Source organism: Mesitornis unicolor, unplaced genomic scaffold (genome assembly GCF_000695765.1).
Source record: "Mesitornis unicolor isolate BGI_N332 unplaced genomic scaffold, ASM69576v1 scaffold4985, whole genome shotgun sequence".
Taxonomy (NCBI): Eukaryota; Metazoa; Chordata; class Aves; order Mesitornithiformes; family Mesitornithidae; genus Mesitornis; species Mesitornis unicolor.
Window position 1 is genome coordinate 40335 of NW_010184851.1, and position 17077 is coordinate 57411.

The 17077-nt window shown below is 46.2% G+C and overlaps 1 protein-coding gene across 1 annotated transcript in view; it reads left to right on the plus strand.

The window, feature by feature from the left end:
• The window catches only part of DOCK11 (dedicator of cytokinesis 11), a gene marked incomplete at both ends in the record, with an annotated part of 57778 nt that overhangs the window by 21859 nt on the left and 18842 nt on the right, over positions 1–17077 (plus strand). Inside the window, 15 exons of the mRNA XM_010184630.1 lie at positions 261–384; positions 1051–1172; positions 1624–1710; positions 2895–2984; positions 4483–4601; positions 6630–6699; positions 6777–6902; positions 7438–7509; positions 7920–8066; positions 8577–8660; positions 9070–9181; positions 13126–13304; positions 15592–15708; positions 16377–16452; positions 16700–16803. Coding sequence (XP_010182932.1) covers positions 261–384; positions 1051–1172; positions 1624–1710; positions 2895–2984; positions 4483–4601; positions 6630–6699; positions 6777–6902; positions 7438–7509; positions 7920–8066; positions 8577–8660; positions 9070–9181; positions 13126–13304; positions 15592–15708; positions 16377–16452; positions 16700–16803 — 1629 coding nt within the window. The remainder of the gene's footprint in view (positions 1–260; positions 385–1050; positions 1173–1623; positions 1711–2894; positions 2985–4482; positions 4602–6629; positions 6700–6776; positions 6903–7437; positions 7510–7919; positions 8067–8576; positions 8661–9069; positions 9182–13125; positions 13305–15591; positions 15709–16376; positions 16453–16699; positions 16804–17077) is intronic.

Sequence of the window (17077 nt, forward strand, 5' to 3'; positions counted from 1 at the left end):
AAAGCCAGATACTTTGTCAGTTTTTAACACCAGTTTGTTTGCTGCTGTCTTTACTGTCACGCTTTGTGCACTCCAATCACACACCCCCATTAATAAGTAATGTGCAAATGTGATGGAAATGTTAGCCACGAGTTGTTTAAGGTGGGTAAGAATGTGTCTTGTGTAACTGCATACAACATAGCATTTGTGAAGTAAAATAGATCTTAAAATATCACTCCGCAGTTAAAAATACAGTCTTGTCTATCATGATATCATTTTAGATTAAAATTGAGCTTCCAATTCACCTCCATCAAAAGCATCATTTGCTTTTCACCTTCTATCATGTCAGCTGTGAAATTAATACAAAGGCAACATCGAAAAAACAGGACACCGTTGAAACTCAAGGTATGTTCACCACTTAACTTACTTCTGTTGGAGTGTAAGAGTCCAAGGTAAAATGAATGTGGAGACATGAAAAAATATTTGATTGAAATACTGGGCTATCTGAATTTTCGTTTTTGAAAGCAACTTAATACAAATCGTAGGTCTAAACTGGAATAAAGCACAATGTATTTAGTGTATACTAAAACTATATATATTTTATTTTTTTTGCAATCTGACAGCTATTTCTGTGTGTTCTTGACTTGACTCATATGAATGGGCCTACTGTCAGTCTCGTCACCTACACAAACTTGATGTGAGATCAGGGCCTCAGGGCCTGATCTTGCCACCCCCAGGCATGTGTGAGGTCCCACTGGTTGGGATGCCTCTTCATTCAGCCAGTCCTCGGGCAACTGGAGGACCCTTGTCATGATGCACAAGGCACACACTCCATTTCTGCCCCTCCAACTCGCTCATGATCTTGGTTCAGCTGTGCCTGAATTCATTCGCCAAGGCACCGGGTAACACGTGCTTTAACAAGGCTGACAAGGTTGAGCTCAGCCTCTTTGAAACTGCTTGTACAACTGCGAGTTGGATTTTCTCAGGGTCAGATGCAGCTGGTTTTGGAGCTTGAGCTAAACCTGTACCGCTGTGTGTCTCCTAACTCTGGTCCACTGGTTGCCTCTGCAGTGGGATATGCCTGGGTCCCGTTGCTGAAGGATGGACGAATTGTCACCCTGGAGCGGCATTTGCCGGTTTCATCCAACCTTCCACCTGGCTACCTGGGTCTTGGGGACACAGAGTCACGAAAGGTAGGAAGGCCATTTAAAATAGGCTTAAACATAAAGGGAAGAGGAATGATGAGCTTTTGTTACCACTCTTAAGTTCTGGGCTTGCGTTTGTGCTCTGCTCAGCTGAAAAGATCCCTATTGCAGAGAAGCCCCCAAGCTTAATGTTACTAGAGGTGGGAGACGGGACGCTTTTCAGTGCCACTTCCCACAGCTATGTAGGTTGCAGAGAGTATTTTTGCTGCAGGCTGCATTGGGCTGTTGCAGTTGGTGCAGAGCAGGAGAGTGGGCACATGCTCAGTGTGCCCGCTCTCATGGGAATGCCTTTGCCATGCCATGGCTGCACTCAAGTAGCTGGTGTCTTCCCTGGGGGGGGCCTGTTCTTCCACCTCAACGCGTCCCTTCTGACCAGGTGGCTGTCTGCACAGAGCCACTGTCGAAAACCAGGTACTTGAATCTTCTTGTCTGTTCACAGCAGCCCAGCGTGGACGCCAAGTGGGTGGATGGAGCAAAGCCACTGTTTAAAATCAGAATCCATTTGGATTCAACTGTTTACACCCAGGTAAGCTGAGCACCTTGTTCTTAAAGACTTTCAAGACAAATACAGAGGAAGCAATTGCTATATCTGTATGACTGCTATGCTGTGAGTGCTGTGTTTGCAGAGCAGCACTGAGATGCTTCTGTAGCAGCAGGTCTGGGGTTACTTTCAGGGCTCTGCTCCTGTGTCCAGATGTGACAGACAGTTGTGTGAGTGACAGCCTATGAAGTTTTCTTGGCCAATTGCACTGTAACTGGCAGGACAAAGGAAATATTTGAGCAAATGAAGTGCTGCAATGATGCAAAAGAGAGAACTGGTAGAAATGGGAGACTTCTCCAGGTATTAGACTGTTCCTTGAGTCTTGTTTTTGTTTTTTTTTAAAAAAAAGTTTTCTGACAACAGAAGACACAACAAAACAAGAATCCTGATTTCCTTTTGAAGCCAGTTCAGGTTGTTTTACTAAGTCCTCATGTATTCTGCTGTCTTAGGGCAGTGATGGACTTCCCCAAGCTTCTTATGATGTGCAGCAAAGATCTCCAGCCCTGCTTATGGGGAAACGCCCTTGGCAGGACTTCTTGTCCCACACTGAATGAAACGACGTGCACTTACATTCACAGCACCTTGCCTTCAGCATCATCTAAACCTGTTTTAGGGTCTTACAGATTCTGTACAGCACTGAGAGCAATGCAGTAATTCCACTCCCTACCAAATTACATTCTCAGATGCTTTTCAGTGTTAAATAACCAAGGTAATTAAGTTTAACCTTGGAGAAGGAAGGAGAGGAATGGGAAGGAGAGTCTGTCTCGGGTGGACAGCAGGAGGTTGGTGAGGCAGATGGTGAGGCAGTCTCAAAGTCGCAGCTGGGACAGAAGGGCTCCCCCTGCTGCAGGCCAGTGTTGGACAAGGACTGGGGCTCAGGGTAGTGCAGCCACAGGAGAATTTGAACCCTGCTGGCATTTTTGTGCTTAATCTTGAGATTAGTTGGAAGCCAGGGAATGGGCAGTGGGTGGGGTATGTTGGAAAAGGCAGGGAGCCGTACTATAGTGCTGGAAGATGGCAGCTGGGGACCAAGAGTGCCACTGGTAGTGACACAGAGTTTGCCAGGGTTAACTGACAGTTATGTCAGCAGATTTTGGGGTGTACGTTGCAGAGTAGGGGTTGGCATATACTGAGGCTGCTGCATTGAACTTGGTTTTCTTCTCTTCCAGGACATGCACTTGCACAAATTCTTCCAGTACTGCCAGCTGGTTCAGGCGGGAGCCAAGGAAGTCCCAGGAGAGCTTATTAAATACCTAAAGGTGAACAATGCCTGTCTTTGGGCTTCATTTGTGTTTTTACGGACCATCAGTAAATACCCAGAGCCCTGCCCTGTGGGAACACACGCCATCTGCAGCACCGGTACCAGTGCCCTGAACCATGTCCTTACCTCCACATACTGGCATGACTGGCTGCTGGCTGTGTGCTGCTTCCCACTGCCTTTCACAGCAGATTAAACAAGTGCCCAACATTGCTCTGCCATGCTCGTGGCAAACCCTTCTCCTGAGGGGTTGCGTGGTCCCCCCTGCTGCCCTAGGTCTGATTCAAACCCTTATACTGTAGCACAGCTCCTTGGTTTCAGGAATTTATCCATTCAAAACAGGATTTTTTGGTTTTCAGGTTGAAAAAGATCTGTGAGGTTATCAGTCAGTTAAATTTGACCTGTGACACAGACCCAGCTTTTCAGCAATCGCTGCAGCATGAGTAAGGGCCTCGGAGCAGATCCAGCAAAGGCTGCTGCAGGGAATATATTTCTTGTCTGTTTACTGTCCTGTTTCCTTCCAGAACTGCATGTTTTTGAGAGTGCTGCTGTAGCAACAGCTCCACTTCCAGTGGTGGGGATTTATCATCACAAAGTTACTGGGTGTGTTTCAGATAACATATAAATATTTAAGAAACAGAAATAATGGCAGGTTTTGAAGCCAAGCACTGAACGAACAATTGCTTTCTTGTGAGCATTTTGTCAAGGGGCTGGGTAAGTCCCAGCCCTGCCCAGCCACAGTCTGTGGACAGGAAGACATTTACATGCTCACCACAAGGGAGGGCTTCTTACCACCAATACCTCAATAACTTAAGTAATTTCAGTAACTAAATGTGTATATAAGAACCTTGTGTTAGATTTTTGTTAGTTTTCAGTTAAAAACTGAAAATGAAACGCACTGTCTTTCCTAGGCTTGTATTGTAAGACTCAGGTAAAAGAGGTCTGTGAGGTGAGTGGAGAGTGTACGTACCAGATGATCTTTACTTTCATCAAATCACTTAAATCCCATTTCCAATAGCAACCTATGTTCTTTGGAGAAAAGTTTCACTGCAAGTCATTGGGTATCAGGTTTCCATGCTCCAAAGGCATTTGTGAAAATGGGACTCAAAAGACATCTCAATGACATGTCAAAAAAACTGTCACAAGTGATGAGGATCGGGAGCAAAACTTCAGCCTTAAATTCTGGATTATCGGGGTCAGATCACAGCATGTGACCTTTAATTATGTCTTATCTGCCTTGGCATATCTGAGAGGAGGATTAATACCTGCCATAAGTGATTCATGTTCCTCCCTGAAGGCATGCAGCTGGGATCTGTCAGCTGGAAGACAGGCAGCAAGTGCTGCTATAGGTCCAAGTTCTCCTGTCCTCTGGCAGGCTGAAGCCCACACCCCAAAGCATTTGCCTGTCCTATTGCCACAGAAACGTCTGCACACTATAAATATTTAACATCTGCAAAATGTTGAACTAAAAGTGTCTGTGTTTTGAACATTTGTTTTAGTGTTTGCACGCCATGGAGATCCAAGTAATGATTCAGTTTCTACCTGTAATTCTTATGCAACTATTTAGAGTCCTTACAAATGTGACCCAGGAAGATGAAGTAGCTGTCAACTGCACCATGTGAGTGTGTGATAATCCATCCAGTTTTCTTCAGTTACAAATGCAAAGCCACAAACTGCAGTGCAAAGCAGGGTGTGGTTTCACAGTACAAGGTGCTAAGTGACAGCATGGGCTGTCCCTGGCTGCAGACACCAACCGCTGTCTTCTCCTGGCATGGGACAGTGTGGGGACTTTGTCCTGGGAGTTGCATGGGGAAAAATACAGTATTTTAAAGATACTCCTGGTTTGTTTTTCAGAAGAAAAGGGGTTTGCTGGCAGGGATGGCTCTGGGAGCCGAGTTATCAGGGTGTCGCAAGGCTCTGGAGCGCCTGGGCATGTCCCAGCTGCAGGCAGCAAGTGTGGTTTCCTTATAGGAGGGGTGCCCTGGTCTCATTCCTGCACACCAGTCGCCTATGTCGGAAGTATTGTTAAAATACTGGTGCTGAGTGTGTTGTGCTGTAGGAGTCTTGGCTCAGGATGCAGAGCCCGATGCGGCAGTGCTTTGGGTAGCGATGCTCTGCCGGGCCTGCAGCCCCAAGAGGGCAGCATCGATCAGGGCCTGGGCCCTGCAGAAGGTTTCTGCTGTGTGCGAGCTTGTGCAAGCCCCAAAGAGAGCAGGAGGTGCAAAAGCATCTTTCCTGCTTAGCTCTGAGCACAACAGCCCTAAATTGATGGATGAATTAAACATCTGTCTTCCTCCCATGGTTCCTTCTCCGTGAAGTGCTGCAGTGCAAAGAGGGATGCCGGGTACAAGTCCATGGAGATCTCCCTGACTCCAGGAGGTACCAAAAGCATCTTGCTCCCAAGAAACTGGAGGTTGGAGCCTGAGCCCTGGTTCCCCAGAGATGCAGGGCCTGAGCTCTGGTCCCTCAGGAATGCGAGGTTCATTGCGATCACAGTCCTGCCCTATGTGGTGTGGGTTGTGGGGATGTGTACCGTGCAGAGCACAGTAATCCCCCTCTGCTTGGATCACCAGAGGGCAAGGACAGTGTAACAAGTGACCTCAGCAACCTGCTGGGTAGCCAACTCCCACCTTCACTTTCTGAGATTTTTTTTCAAAGCTTGGGCTGATGCTTTTCAGTTTGTCAGTAACTTTCTGTTTAATGACAACTGGTTTCTCATCCAGACTTTCAGAGTGGAATTTAAAACCCACTTTATCTGATAAATGGCTTGTAAACTCCTCCCAGTTGTTTGGCCTGTGGGGCCTGTGGCAATGTGCAATAGTTTGTTGTTCCCTGTGGCTGGGACTGGAATGTAAATCCCCAATGCTGGCTGAGGAAACTAGACACTCGCTGCCTTTATCAGCTGCCCAGAGTGCTCCCAGAGGGCTGGCGTGTTCTCCAGGGTCTGCCTGTCCCCAGTGATCTGCAAGGCAGCAGCCCAAAAATAATCCAGTGCATGTAACAGGGAGCAAGGACAGATATATGTGATGTAAATTCAGTAAAAAAGAGCCTTCCAGAATTAATAAATTCAGGGGATGCAGGAAGGTATCAGTATAACAAACGCAGAGAATTTTTTCCCTGCTTCTCAGCAGAGATTCTATGGGGTTCTTGTGTTCATTCTGCAGACTTGATGTAGTAGTATAGTTGTTAATTGTGACTTGTATTGTCATTAGGAAAGGGCTTCCCAGTGAGGACAGACTCAGGACATGGGCTGTGTGGTGTGGATAAGCCTGTAGTGTGTGCAGGAGGGGCAAGTGGGCTTGCTCTCCATATAGCAGGTCTGTAGGTACAACCAAAGAGAACTGGGTGCAGAGCAGATAAACATACTGGTTTTGTTTTCAACTTATCCAACACCTGAGCCTTGTTCAGGTGCCAAATGCTCACTGTAGTGTGAGTTTGAGTAGCTGTAATCTTTAATCTGGCATGCACAGAGGCTGAAGAATAGGATGATGCTAGCCTGCAAATGCTGTCTCTCTGCATCTCAGGCCGTGCCCGCGGTGAGGCTTTTGGGTTTGAGCAGGATAGGACACAGATGGTGTCTGCTTTCATGAGCTGGAGGAACTTGCCCTCACATCGCGTGCTGAACACAAACCACATTTCTCCCCAGGGTCCTTCTGCACATCGTGTCCAAGTGCCATGAAGAAGGTCTAGACCACTACTTGCGCTCCTTCATAAAGGTCAGTCATGACACACCACTCTGCAAAATTCCCTGCTGGGAGCAGGCACGCTGCTGACGCTGTTCCTCTTGCCTCAGTACGTCTTTCGAGCTGAGAAACCCAGTGTCACACAGGCGAAGATGACCCATGAAATCCTGGTCCTTTCCATGGCCACGATCTTGAAGCAGTCGGCAGATTTTCTAGCCATCAATAAGCTACTCAAGGTGAAGTATTAGCAGTACTTGGCTGTCAGGGGTGGAAGGGAGGAAAAGGGGGTCTGGTATAAAGCCCAACACTTCCACCCATCCAAAGCTCCTCCTCGCATCCACGTCCTTGATGTTCTTCCCCTACAGCAGAGGTAAATTCTTGCAGGGAACCTGGCCATGTTAAGGCTCATGAAAGGACATGGCAAAGGGCTTTTCATTTTGCCAGTTTTATCAGCTTTCTTCAAGCCACACATGAGGGGTGGCTCACAGGAGACAGACTGAGTTTCTGCACCTCTGGGCCTTTCCAGGGTTTGCACCTCAAACTCTGCAGGGCACGTTGTGGTGCAGAGTGGATGGAGCTATTCCTACCCCAAGAGTGGCCAGGCTGCTCCAGGTGGCAAAGGCACCCACACCAAGCTAGCAGTGCAAGTACAGCCACGCTTAGAAAATGCCATTTGAATGTGAGCTCTCCCTCCCACACTGCTGCTTCCCCACACAGTTGAACATGTTCAATCCTGCTGATAAAAGTAATAGTATTCTTTGTTCATTCCAGTACTCGTGGTTTTTCTTTGAAGCACTGGCGAAGTCAATGGCAATGTACTTGCTGGAAGAAAACAAAATCAAGGTAAATATAAGTCTGTTCAATGCTGCATTAGAAAGCCATAACAAACAAACTCTCCTCCAAAAGTTTTTCTGAAAAACTGTAATTTTTTAATAGAGAGCTATTAAAAAAAGCCAAAACAGAACCCTGACAAGCGGAGCAGCTAGCCAGATCTTTACTGGTTTCTTTTCCACTTCACTTTTCCCTCTTCTCCTTTTCACTCAATTGTAATTTCAAAATTCCAGATCTCCTTATGGTTCGTGCAGCCTCTTTTATTTGTCACCAGCTACTGCAGTTTCAGCCAGTCCTTTCTTTGTGCCAATGTTTTATTAGGAGACCACATAAACAAATGCTAAAGGGAACTTGCACCTGTGCTCGGTCCTCCCCAGCTGCTCACTTGCAGCACTGGATGCAGGACGTGCTTTTGCTTTCAGCTGCCCCGAGGCCAGCGTTTCCCCGACTCCTACCAGCACGCCCTGCATTCGTTGCTGCTCGCCATCATTCCTCACGTGACCATTCGCTATAACGAAATCCCTGAAGAGTCCAGGAATGTCAACTTTAGCTTGGCTAACTTCCTGAAGGTCAGCAGTTTCTTTTCTTCTCCCAGGCTTTTATAAGAAAAAAACCAAAACAAAACAATCTCCCCCTCCCAAAAGAAAAAAACAACACGAAACGATTAGAAACGAGCAGCGAACAAACAAATGTGTTTGTGCTTTGTAATCTCTTTGGTTTCAATGATGAAAACTCTGTAAGGGCTTAGCTTTTCTAGGAAAGAAACTTTCTCTTTCCACGTGAGAGACTATGGTACTCTATATGTTATCCAGGGTTTTCAGTTATGCCTAGCAACTGTTCAAAACCTGAGAGGCAATTTGTGTGCTCTCATTTTAAATATTTCTGTTTTCCACTGGAGACTTAAGTGAGGACATCCAAATAATTTCAGAGAAACAGGATCAAGTACATTTAGGAAATCAGCAGCAGCCCGGGGGATCAAATCTGACCACTGGTGGGGCAGTAGTATGCAGATGATTTAGGATGATTGCTTTCATTTTTAACGATTGGTCACATTTTTCACATCGTCATTTTTTTTCCAGCGTTGTTTGACCTTTATGGACAGAGGATTTGTTTTTAACTTGATAAATGATTACGTTTCTGGATTCAGCCCAAAAGACCCTAAGGTAAGCAGTATGTTCCTTGAAGGGTGGTTTGCAGTTGTACATATCTACATCAGACAAAGCTCTGTAGTGATTATTTTATATGACTCTTGGAGGCCTTCTAGACACTGCTCCTGCAGAGTCTTCTGGAGGCAGAGACCTCTTTGTCCAGGCTGAGAGCCTGCATACAGCTAAGCTTTAAGACAGTGTAAAGAGTTAGAATTAAAGAAGAGGTCTGGATGAAAAAGGTAAAGAAGTCCCAAGTGACAGCTGCATACACTGACACTTAGGGGGAACAACACAAAAAGTTACCACTTATTACTGGATTTCACCGAATGCTGTTTAGATTTCCCAATCATTGTGCATTGAACTGGAAGCAAATGAGTCAAACTGTAAGCATAGCTTGTGTTTGTCTTTTTCCCTCCCACCTCAGCTGCTGGTTGAATACAAGTTTGAATTTCTTCAAACCATTTGCAATCATGAGCACTACATTCCTCTGAACTTACCAATGACCTTTTCCAAGCCCAAGCTGCAGAGAGTTCAAGGTATGTTCTTTCTCAAAAAATGGGCTAGAAAGCTATAATTTTTTAGTCTAGATAGCTTCTGACCAGATGGAATTTGGTTTGGTGTCAAGGGAATTTATGTCCTGGTTACCCTGATGTACATTAACCTCAGGAAAAGATGCTCTTCTGGCAAGTTTGCATAATTTTGCTCCAGAATGGTATGCAGTCAATCCCTTCAGTATTTTCTGTATTCAAGTTTGCATGGAATTAACAATATCCAAAAGAAACTGTCCCTATTTCAGTAAATCCACAAATTGTGCAAGTGTGATCCTTTGTTCCCCTGAGTGTCACCATCCTCTGAGAACTGGGGTATCTCATTGATAGGGGCTATAGAAAATGGAGAACGGTTTGAATTCACTGCTCCACTGCCAGCTCTTTTTGTGCCCACAAGAAGGTGATTTAGGTTACCTTCTGCTTTCATTTTGAACAAAAGTGTAGCAGTGCACAGTGCCTTCAAGCTTTTGCTCAAGCCTGGGCTGAAGGCAGCCAGCAGAGAGCTTGAGCCCGTGCCAGTGGGCACCAAGGGCATATGTACCGTGTCACCACGACTATCCAGTCTGCTCTTGCTGTCACATCATGACCCCATCAGTCCTGCTGCTGCTCCCGACAGGGCAGGTGGGGTTTGCAAGGGGCTGGCCTGAGGCACTGTGCGAGCATTGGTGGCTGCGGAGTGCGGGCGTAGCGCTGAGTCCAGCCGCTTGCCTTGCTGGCCTCCTGAGATTGTTATAGACACAGCCTCATTCTCTCTGGGTCCTGATTTCTCACCTCTGCTGGGTAAATACAATAAATATTGCCAGGCTTGAGTGCTAAGAGCCTGCCAAGTTAAGGACCAGAGAGTGAGGTTTGGGATTCCCCTATGTGAAAACCCAGTGGACTTATGATTGTATGATTTATTCTGTTGGAGGCAAGGGGATGTTGAGTTGTGCCTCCGAGTGCAGTCATGCAAATCCCAAAGTGGTTCCACACACATCCAGGTGGCAGAAGGAACAGTAACTGCGAAGTTTCCCTTATTTTGGTATGTTTCTGACTGCTCAGAGCTTTCTGGACCAGCTGCTGATCTCTTACATCAGTCTGGCTACTTGCCTGGCGTGGTTTAACAAAGTGCCGTGCTAGGAGCAGCTGAGAAAGAGAAAAACACAACCACAGTGCCTCCCTGTTGCTTATTAGTGGTGTGATAACATAAGGCTGCTCTTTCTTGGTTAACACTCACCTTTGCATTTGCAGTGGTTAAACTGAAAAGCTCTAAGAGCAGCTCACCTTTCCTCCTCTGTTTTACTGTGATGAGGACCTACCAGCTGAGGTTTTCTTTTTTAAATACATATTTTTAAATGGTGGTAGCAATTGCCATTCATGAACATCTCTTGACAGGAGGGCAGCCTACCCTAAGGCAGCGGTGACTGTGCTCTGCCTGCCATTGTAGAGGCATGTAGTGGTGCATCTTCATTGCAAACTTGTCTGGTTTTCACAGAATCACAGAATATTGGGAGTTGGAAGGGACCTCGAAAGATCATCCAGTCCAATCCCTGCCAGAGCAGGATCACCAGACCAGGTCACACAGGAACATGTCCAGGCAGGTTTTGAATGTTTCCAGAGAAGGAGACTGCACAACCTCTCTGGGCAGCCTGGGCCAGGGCTCTGTCATTCTCACAGTAAAAAAATTTTTCCTTATGTTCAGGTTGAACCTCCTATGCTCCAGCTTGCTCCCATTTCCCCTTGTCCTGTCATTGGACATCACAGAGAAGAGCCTGGCTCCTTCCTCCTGACACGCGCTCTTTCCAAATTTATAAACATTAATGAGGTCACCCCTCAGTCTCCTCTTCTCCAAGCTAAAGAGACCCAGCTCCCTCAGCCACTCCTCGTAAAGGAGATGCTCCACTCCCTCAATCATCTTTGTGGCTCTGCACTGGATTCTTTCAAGACAGTTTTAGGGACAGTAGGCTCAGAGATGGGGAGGTATGATGTGCACATCACTGAGGAGATGCTCTGCTGGTGCACCTTACATTTTATCAGCTTATCTGAATGAAGAGAGGGGATGTGCCCAGTCCTCTACAACTTTGTTTCTGGGAAAAGGAGGAGTAGCCCCCAGGAAGGAGGGGTGCAGACGGGCCCGCAGGCAGAGCGCATCCCTGTGACCCCATCCTGTTGAGCTGGAGCACTGCATCTTGGAGCAGTTTCTCTGAAACCTCTCAGCTAATAAGGCTGGTTGCTGGTCTGCATCCCTGCTGCCTTGCCTGGGGGACGTGTGTGTCATCAGCCCCCACAGCCAGCAGCACAGAATTGTTTTTGCAGTCTTGTGATAGCAAAGAACCCAAGGGATTGGCAGAAGCTGGAAGTTAAGCAATAGCATTACAAATAATATTACAGCATGACGTCTTGTCCCATTTCTCCAAGATTTAGAGCATTATTTATCCCTGATTATTTTTGCAGTCTTTTTATTTGTCCCTTTTCTTTTTACACATGAATTAGATTTTTTTTCATTTGCTGTGGAACGGTTCACTTCAGTAGGTAGGTCCAACTGGGATCACTTAATCCTCTAACGTCAAATTAAATACACAGCTTCCAGTCAATTAGCTCGCATCCAGCTAATGAAATAACCATGCTGTGTGACACATGGGCATTTGCTAACATGACTAACAATGAAAGCTAGATATTGCTCCAGATTGCTTTCTTTTTCCTCTGAATCAAACTTTCACAAACCAATAAATGCAAGTTATGAATCAATGAACTTAAAAATATCTTCTGCAGCCACAGAGCTGTTGGAACCCTGTGGCTGGGATTTTCAAAGCTGTGTGTGTGCACCTTGCCTTAGCACAGAAAAACTTCCATACCTGTGGGGTTTTCAGGGAAAAAAAAACCAAAGTCTGAGCTGAGCTCACAGCAATTGCACCCTTTGGGGCCAGAACATGCAGCTTTGGGGTTATCCCTCTGGGAGGCTTCAAGCAACAGTCAAACGGTGCCTGTCGTGGCTCTGATTAGGTCTGTGGGTTGCCTGACAGAGATAACAGTGTCAGGGCAAGGTCATTCCCAGCAGCTTGGGTGCACACGCACCCTGCACTGAAATCTGTGGCTCTGTCGCTTCTCTGCTGCATTATCCAGGCAAGTCCGTGAAAATGATGCTTACCCTTGTAGTAGCCACTCCTTCAATCACAGTATATAGCCTGACTCTATGTGAAATGCAGACTACAAGTTAACCAGGGTGATTAGGTACTGAGCTGCCTTTCTCCTGGCATTCAGTGCAGCTTTCAACGACTCCTGTTCGATGTCTGCTGGTGGGAAGCTAAGGGCGTCTCACAGTTCCTGGCAAGCAGCTGCCTGGAGCCCTGCCCTGGCTCCCCAGTCCTCCGAGCCAACTGTGTAAACTGCTGGAGGATGCAGTAGTGGTCACTTGGCCCCATGTCCTTGTTTGCATCCCTCATCCCAGCAGGAGTGTTTGCCTTTTCTCTGCACTCTGACCTGGCGAGAAGGAATGCAGATTTGATGGAGGATGTGGAACAAGCTGCAGAGACAGCACTGCTAGGGCTGGGCCACTGTGGTAAATGCACTGTCTCCAGTGCTCATTACCACTCTCAGCTGCTCCATGGAGGTTAGCACCTCTGCCACCTGGGGAATGGGGGGATTTACCCCCAGGCAGGAGCGAAGCAGCCCCCAGGCAGTAAGCCATGCTATCTTTCCCCATTTCACCTGTCTCTTACTCTGCAAATTACTCTTCTGAGCACTAAGCTCTGTAAAGCATCACACTGTAGAAAGCTTTCATTTTTACTGCTGCTGAAATGGTGAGGACTGAAATTAATGATTAGCCTGAACTGGAAGATGCCAGGTTCTTTGCTATGACTTAACTCAGTGGTGGAGAAAACTGTAGGTTATGTCTTGCTCTGAACAGATCCTCAGAACAGTTCCCTTAACCATTGCCTTGCTGTTTCTTTCAGATGTAAATCTTGAATACAGTTTAACTGATGAGTATTGCAGGCATCATTTCCTGGTGGGGATGCTTCTCAGAGAAGCCTCTGTTGCCTTGCAGGACAACTACGATATCAGATATATGGCAATCTCAGTCTTAAAGAATCTCTTGATAAAGCATGCCTTCGACAACAGATACCAGCACAAGGTCAGGCCTATTTTGTTGGCTTTTAACATAATGTTCTTGAATTTTATGAAAAAACACTTGTTGGAGTTTTGGATCTTGCGTGGTGTGCTAAGGGTGTTCTCTTTACTTTTTAGGGAACTGTTATGCCAGAAGTGATAGTTGTAACAGTAATAACTGTGAGAAATTATCCAGGAACACAAACAATGCAGTCAGATAACTGCAGCAGTCTTATTCACACTGACTATTTAGATAAGGAAGGCCTGGGCCATTAGGGAATTTGAGTGTCATTAGCCAAGAGGCTGTTCAACGAAATTAAGCAGTGTCAATGTTCTTCTGGTCTTGGGCTTAAATTAATATCCTGCATTAATACACTATAATTAGGAAACAGGACTGATCTCTGTTACTAATCAGCTGGGTGTTTTACAAATTAATGAATCAGAGGAGAGGATCTGTGGATTCTCATAAGATTCTGGATTTCCTCTGGGTACTTTGCAGCTTTCTTCAGTCAGAGGCTCAGTGTGTGGTATTGCCTAATGAGCCTGGAGATGGGCTTGTTTTCTTTCTTGATGCTACTCCCTGCTGACCCGTATGTCCTTGAGAGGGCTGAGCTACCTGTGCGGACACTACCTGTCCTTGGCTAGGCTGAAAATATGCCTCTATTGGGAGCTTAGTTCTTCAAGTTGCTTTGTAGTGTGCGGCACTCCTGGGTTTTTTCTGCGATTGTGGGTAGCCTCCTGGGTACCAAGGGTGGGAGAAGTGACCCAAATGTATCCAGAGCTTCTGCCCTTTGTGTGGACCCAGAGCCAGCTCCTCTCCTCTCCTTCCTGAGCACGAGGTGGGCTTGATTTTTCTCTGCAGTGAGGATCCCCAGTGACTTGCACAGCCTGGAAACAAAGCTGCATCCTGTGGTAGTTGGCAAGACTTGATATTTCAGGAGAGATTTGCCAGCTCTCTGCCAAGACTGGGTCAGAGGCAGCATGTTTCTGCTCTTCTGGCTGCCTGAAAACCCTCATGCTACTTCAGGAGGTATTTGCCCCCTTGGCGTGCAGCACCCTCCTCGCCTCCTCAAAAAACACCACCTGTCTTAAAATTGTCCCACTGGATTTTCATAGGTGTGTTGTGCTCTGGGCTGTGTGAAGAGGAAACTGCCTGGAACCAGAGCAGGATGCTCAGCCGTGTCCTGAGACGGGAGCAAAAATATCACAGCACAGGCAGGCAGGGTCTGTTGCTGCAGTCTCCCTCTGACAAGAAAACCTTGGCTCCATGAATGACCAAGAGGGAATTTTCTCAACCCATGGGCATTTTCAAGATTTCTTTTATACTTTACCATAGTGAATCAGAATTTAAAATTAGAGTCATATCAGTCAAAATGTGCCATTCGGTTTGCAAACCTTACGTTTATTTTTTTTAACCTTCCTGTCAAGTCCATGATAATAAATTCCTAACAAAAAAGAATTTAATGCAAGGGAGCCCTGCATTTAGAATCCCAGAATGGTTTGGGTTGGAAGGGACGTTAAAGCTCCCCCAGTCCAACCCACTGCCATGGGCAGGGACACCTCCCGCCAGATCACACTTCCCCAGAGCCCCATCCAACCTGGCCTTGAACACTTCCAGGGAAGGGGCATCCACAGCTTCCCTGGGCAACCTGTGCCAGTGCCTCACCACCCTCACAGTGAAGAATTTCTTCCTAATATCTAGTCTTAATCTACCCTCTTCCAGAGTCACCCCTTGTCCTATCACTATACTCCCTGATAAAGAGTCTCCCTCCCCGTCTTTCCTGTAGGCCCCTTTGAAGTACTGGAAGGCTGCTATAAAGTTTCCTTGTCAACCAGACCATTTTTGATCTGCATCACTTGTTACACATTAATCTGTGCCTACAAACTGTTTTAACTGGAAGCATTTGCTATGGAGAATTCCTGACTGAAGCAATAGCCAGCACCAAGTGAGGAGCAAAAGTTTTTATTTCATTACTCCTGGGTGTTGTGGTTGAAAATCAAGCAGTGTGAGTGAAGTCCCAGCTAAAGAGTCAGGAAATCTGGGATTTAGTTTGTCACACATCTTAAATGACTAGGAATGTTATTCAGCCCCCCAAATCCCTGAATGCCCCAAGCTTGCTGCTAGAAGGGCAATACCTACCTGACACTTCTGGAAGTGGAGATGAGAAGCCAAACCAACTGATGTCCTCTGACATGTTAGACAGTATGTAAATATATATATGTATATGTGTTTTGGTTCAAGAGTTTCCCTTTTTTCACGCCATTGAAAGCCTTGGCTCTTATCTGCATTTTTCTCCCCATCTTTTTTTCAGAACCAGCAGGCAAAAATAGCCCAGCTTTACCTGCCGCTGTTCGGGCTGCTCCTGGAGAACCTCCAGCGAGTGGCCAGCCGCGAGGCGCTCTACTCCTGCGCGGCCGCCTCCAGCCCTGTGAGTAGAGCCCAGCGATTCCTCTTTGCCCTTCTCCTCGGTCCTGCTCTCTCTGCACACCCGCTGTGTAACTTCCACTGCCCGCAGCCAGGCTCAGCATTAGAAATAAGTGTAGTTTTCTTCCCCCCACGGACCCATAATGTGCTTGTTTTTTCCCTTTTGCTTGCTGTTGTTGAATGTGTTTCTTTACAGTATGCATAGTGCCATGAGGTGAGGTAAGTCTCTCCCAGTGCACTGAATTGCGACAGGACTCAACCTCTACTCCAGCAGCTGTTCTGGGGAGTTGCCCATCTGCCTGAGGGTTGTGTGTGGTTCCCAGGCAAGCTTAGCCTTGCAGACCAGAGTTTCCTCCTTGTTTGGGCAAAACAACAACAAAAAGAAGATACTTGTTAGAAAACAAAACCTGATTTCAAATATCAACTCAAATTATGAAAAACAAAATGGAAAAAACTGCTATTATTTATTTCAGTACGTTCTGCTATTGCTTGTGCTCCTCCCCACATCATTTATCTCCTTGTTGTGGAAGTAAGGAAATTTGTTTGTTTGTTTGTTTGTTTTTATTCTGTGTTTTAATGTCTGCTCTATTTAGGTTTTTTTGTTTCATTCTCTTCTCTAAGAGAATGGGTGTTATCTTCCATTGATCACAAAAACCTTCTATTGCTTTACAGGCATCCAGAGATGAATTTATTTGTAGTTTTGCATCCCCCTCCAATAGATCCAGCCTGATTTCAGACAAAGATCCGGGTAAATTAATTTTTCTAAACATTAACTTCTTAAAGTTTGAGTACATTTTTTAAGTTTTAAGTAAATTTATTTTGAATGCAACTGTTACCAGTCCCAGAAACCTAAAACCCATTACCCAAAACCTGGAAGATCCATTTGCCAAAGGGCCTCTCAGATTTTGTATGGTGTCGTGGTGTCACCCTAACTGTCCGTGATGTGCTGAGGAGTGCTGCTGTGAAGGGGTTAACTGGGGCTTTGTTTTTTTCAGCCTGTGGAGCAGCACTTCCCAATGGCCATGCGATAAAGCGAGAGGACTCGAAAGGATCCCTGAACTCAGAGGGGGCAGCCAGTTCCCCCGACCAGAGTGAAAATGTAACGTATCTGGGGTCAGAAAGGATTGTGCTCACTGCACCAGTCTGTGGGCTGTGTTAAGAAAGGGGAGGGAAAAGGACTTCCCTGTTGTAATGCTATCAAAAGCCAACTTATAAATATCTCTGTTTCTTTCTGTTTGTCATGTTTAGCAGAAGCGGTCAGACTCACGAGTCTGGTATGCTTTCCCTCTTCAAACATCTCTGAGCCAAAAATGTAACTGTTGACTAATTACTTATCAAAGATGAAAGGGAAGATCCATGGGGAAAATCTCTGC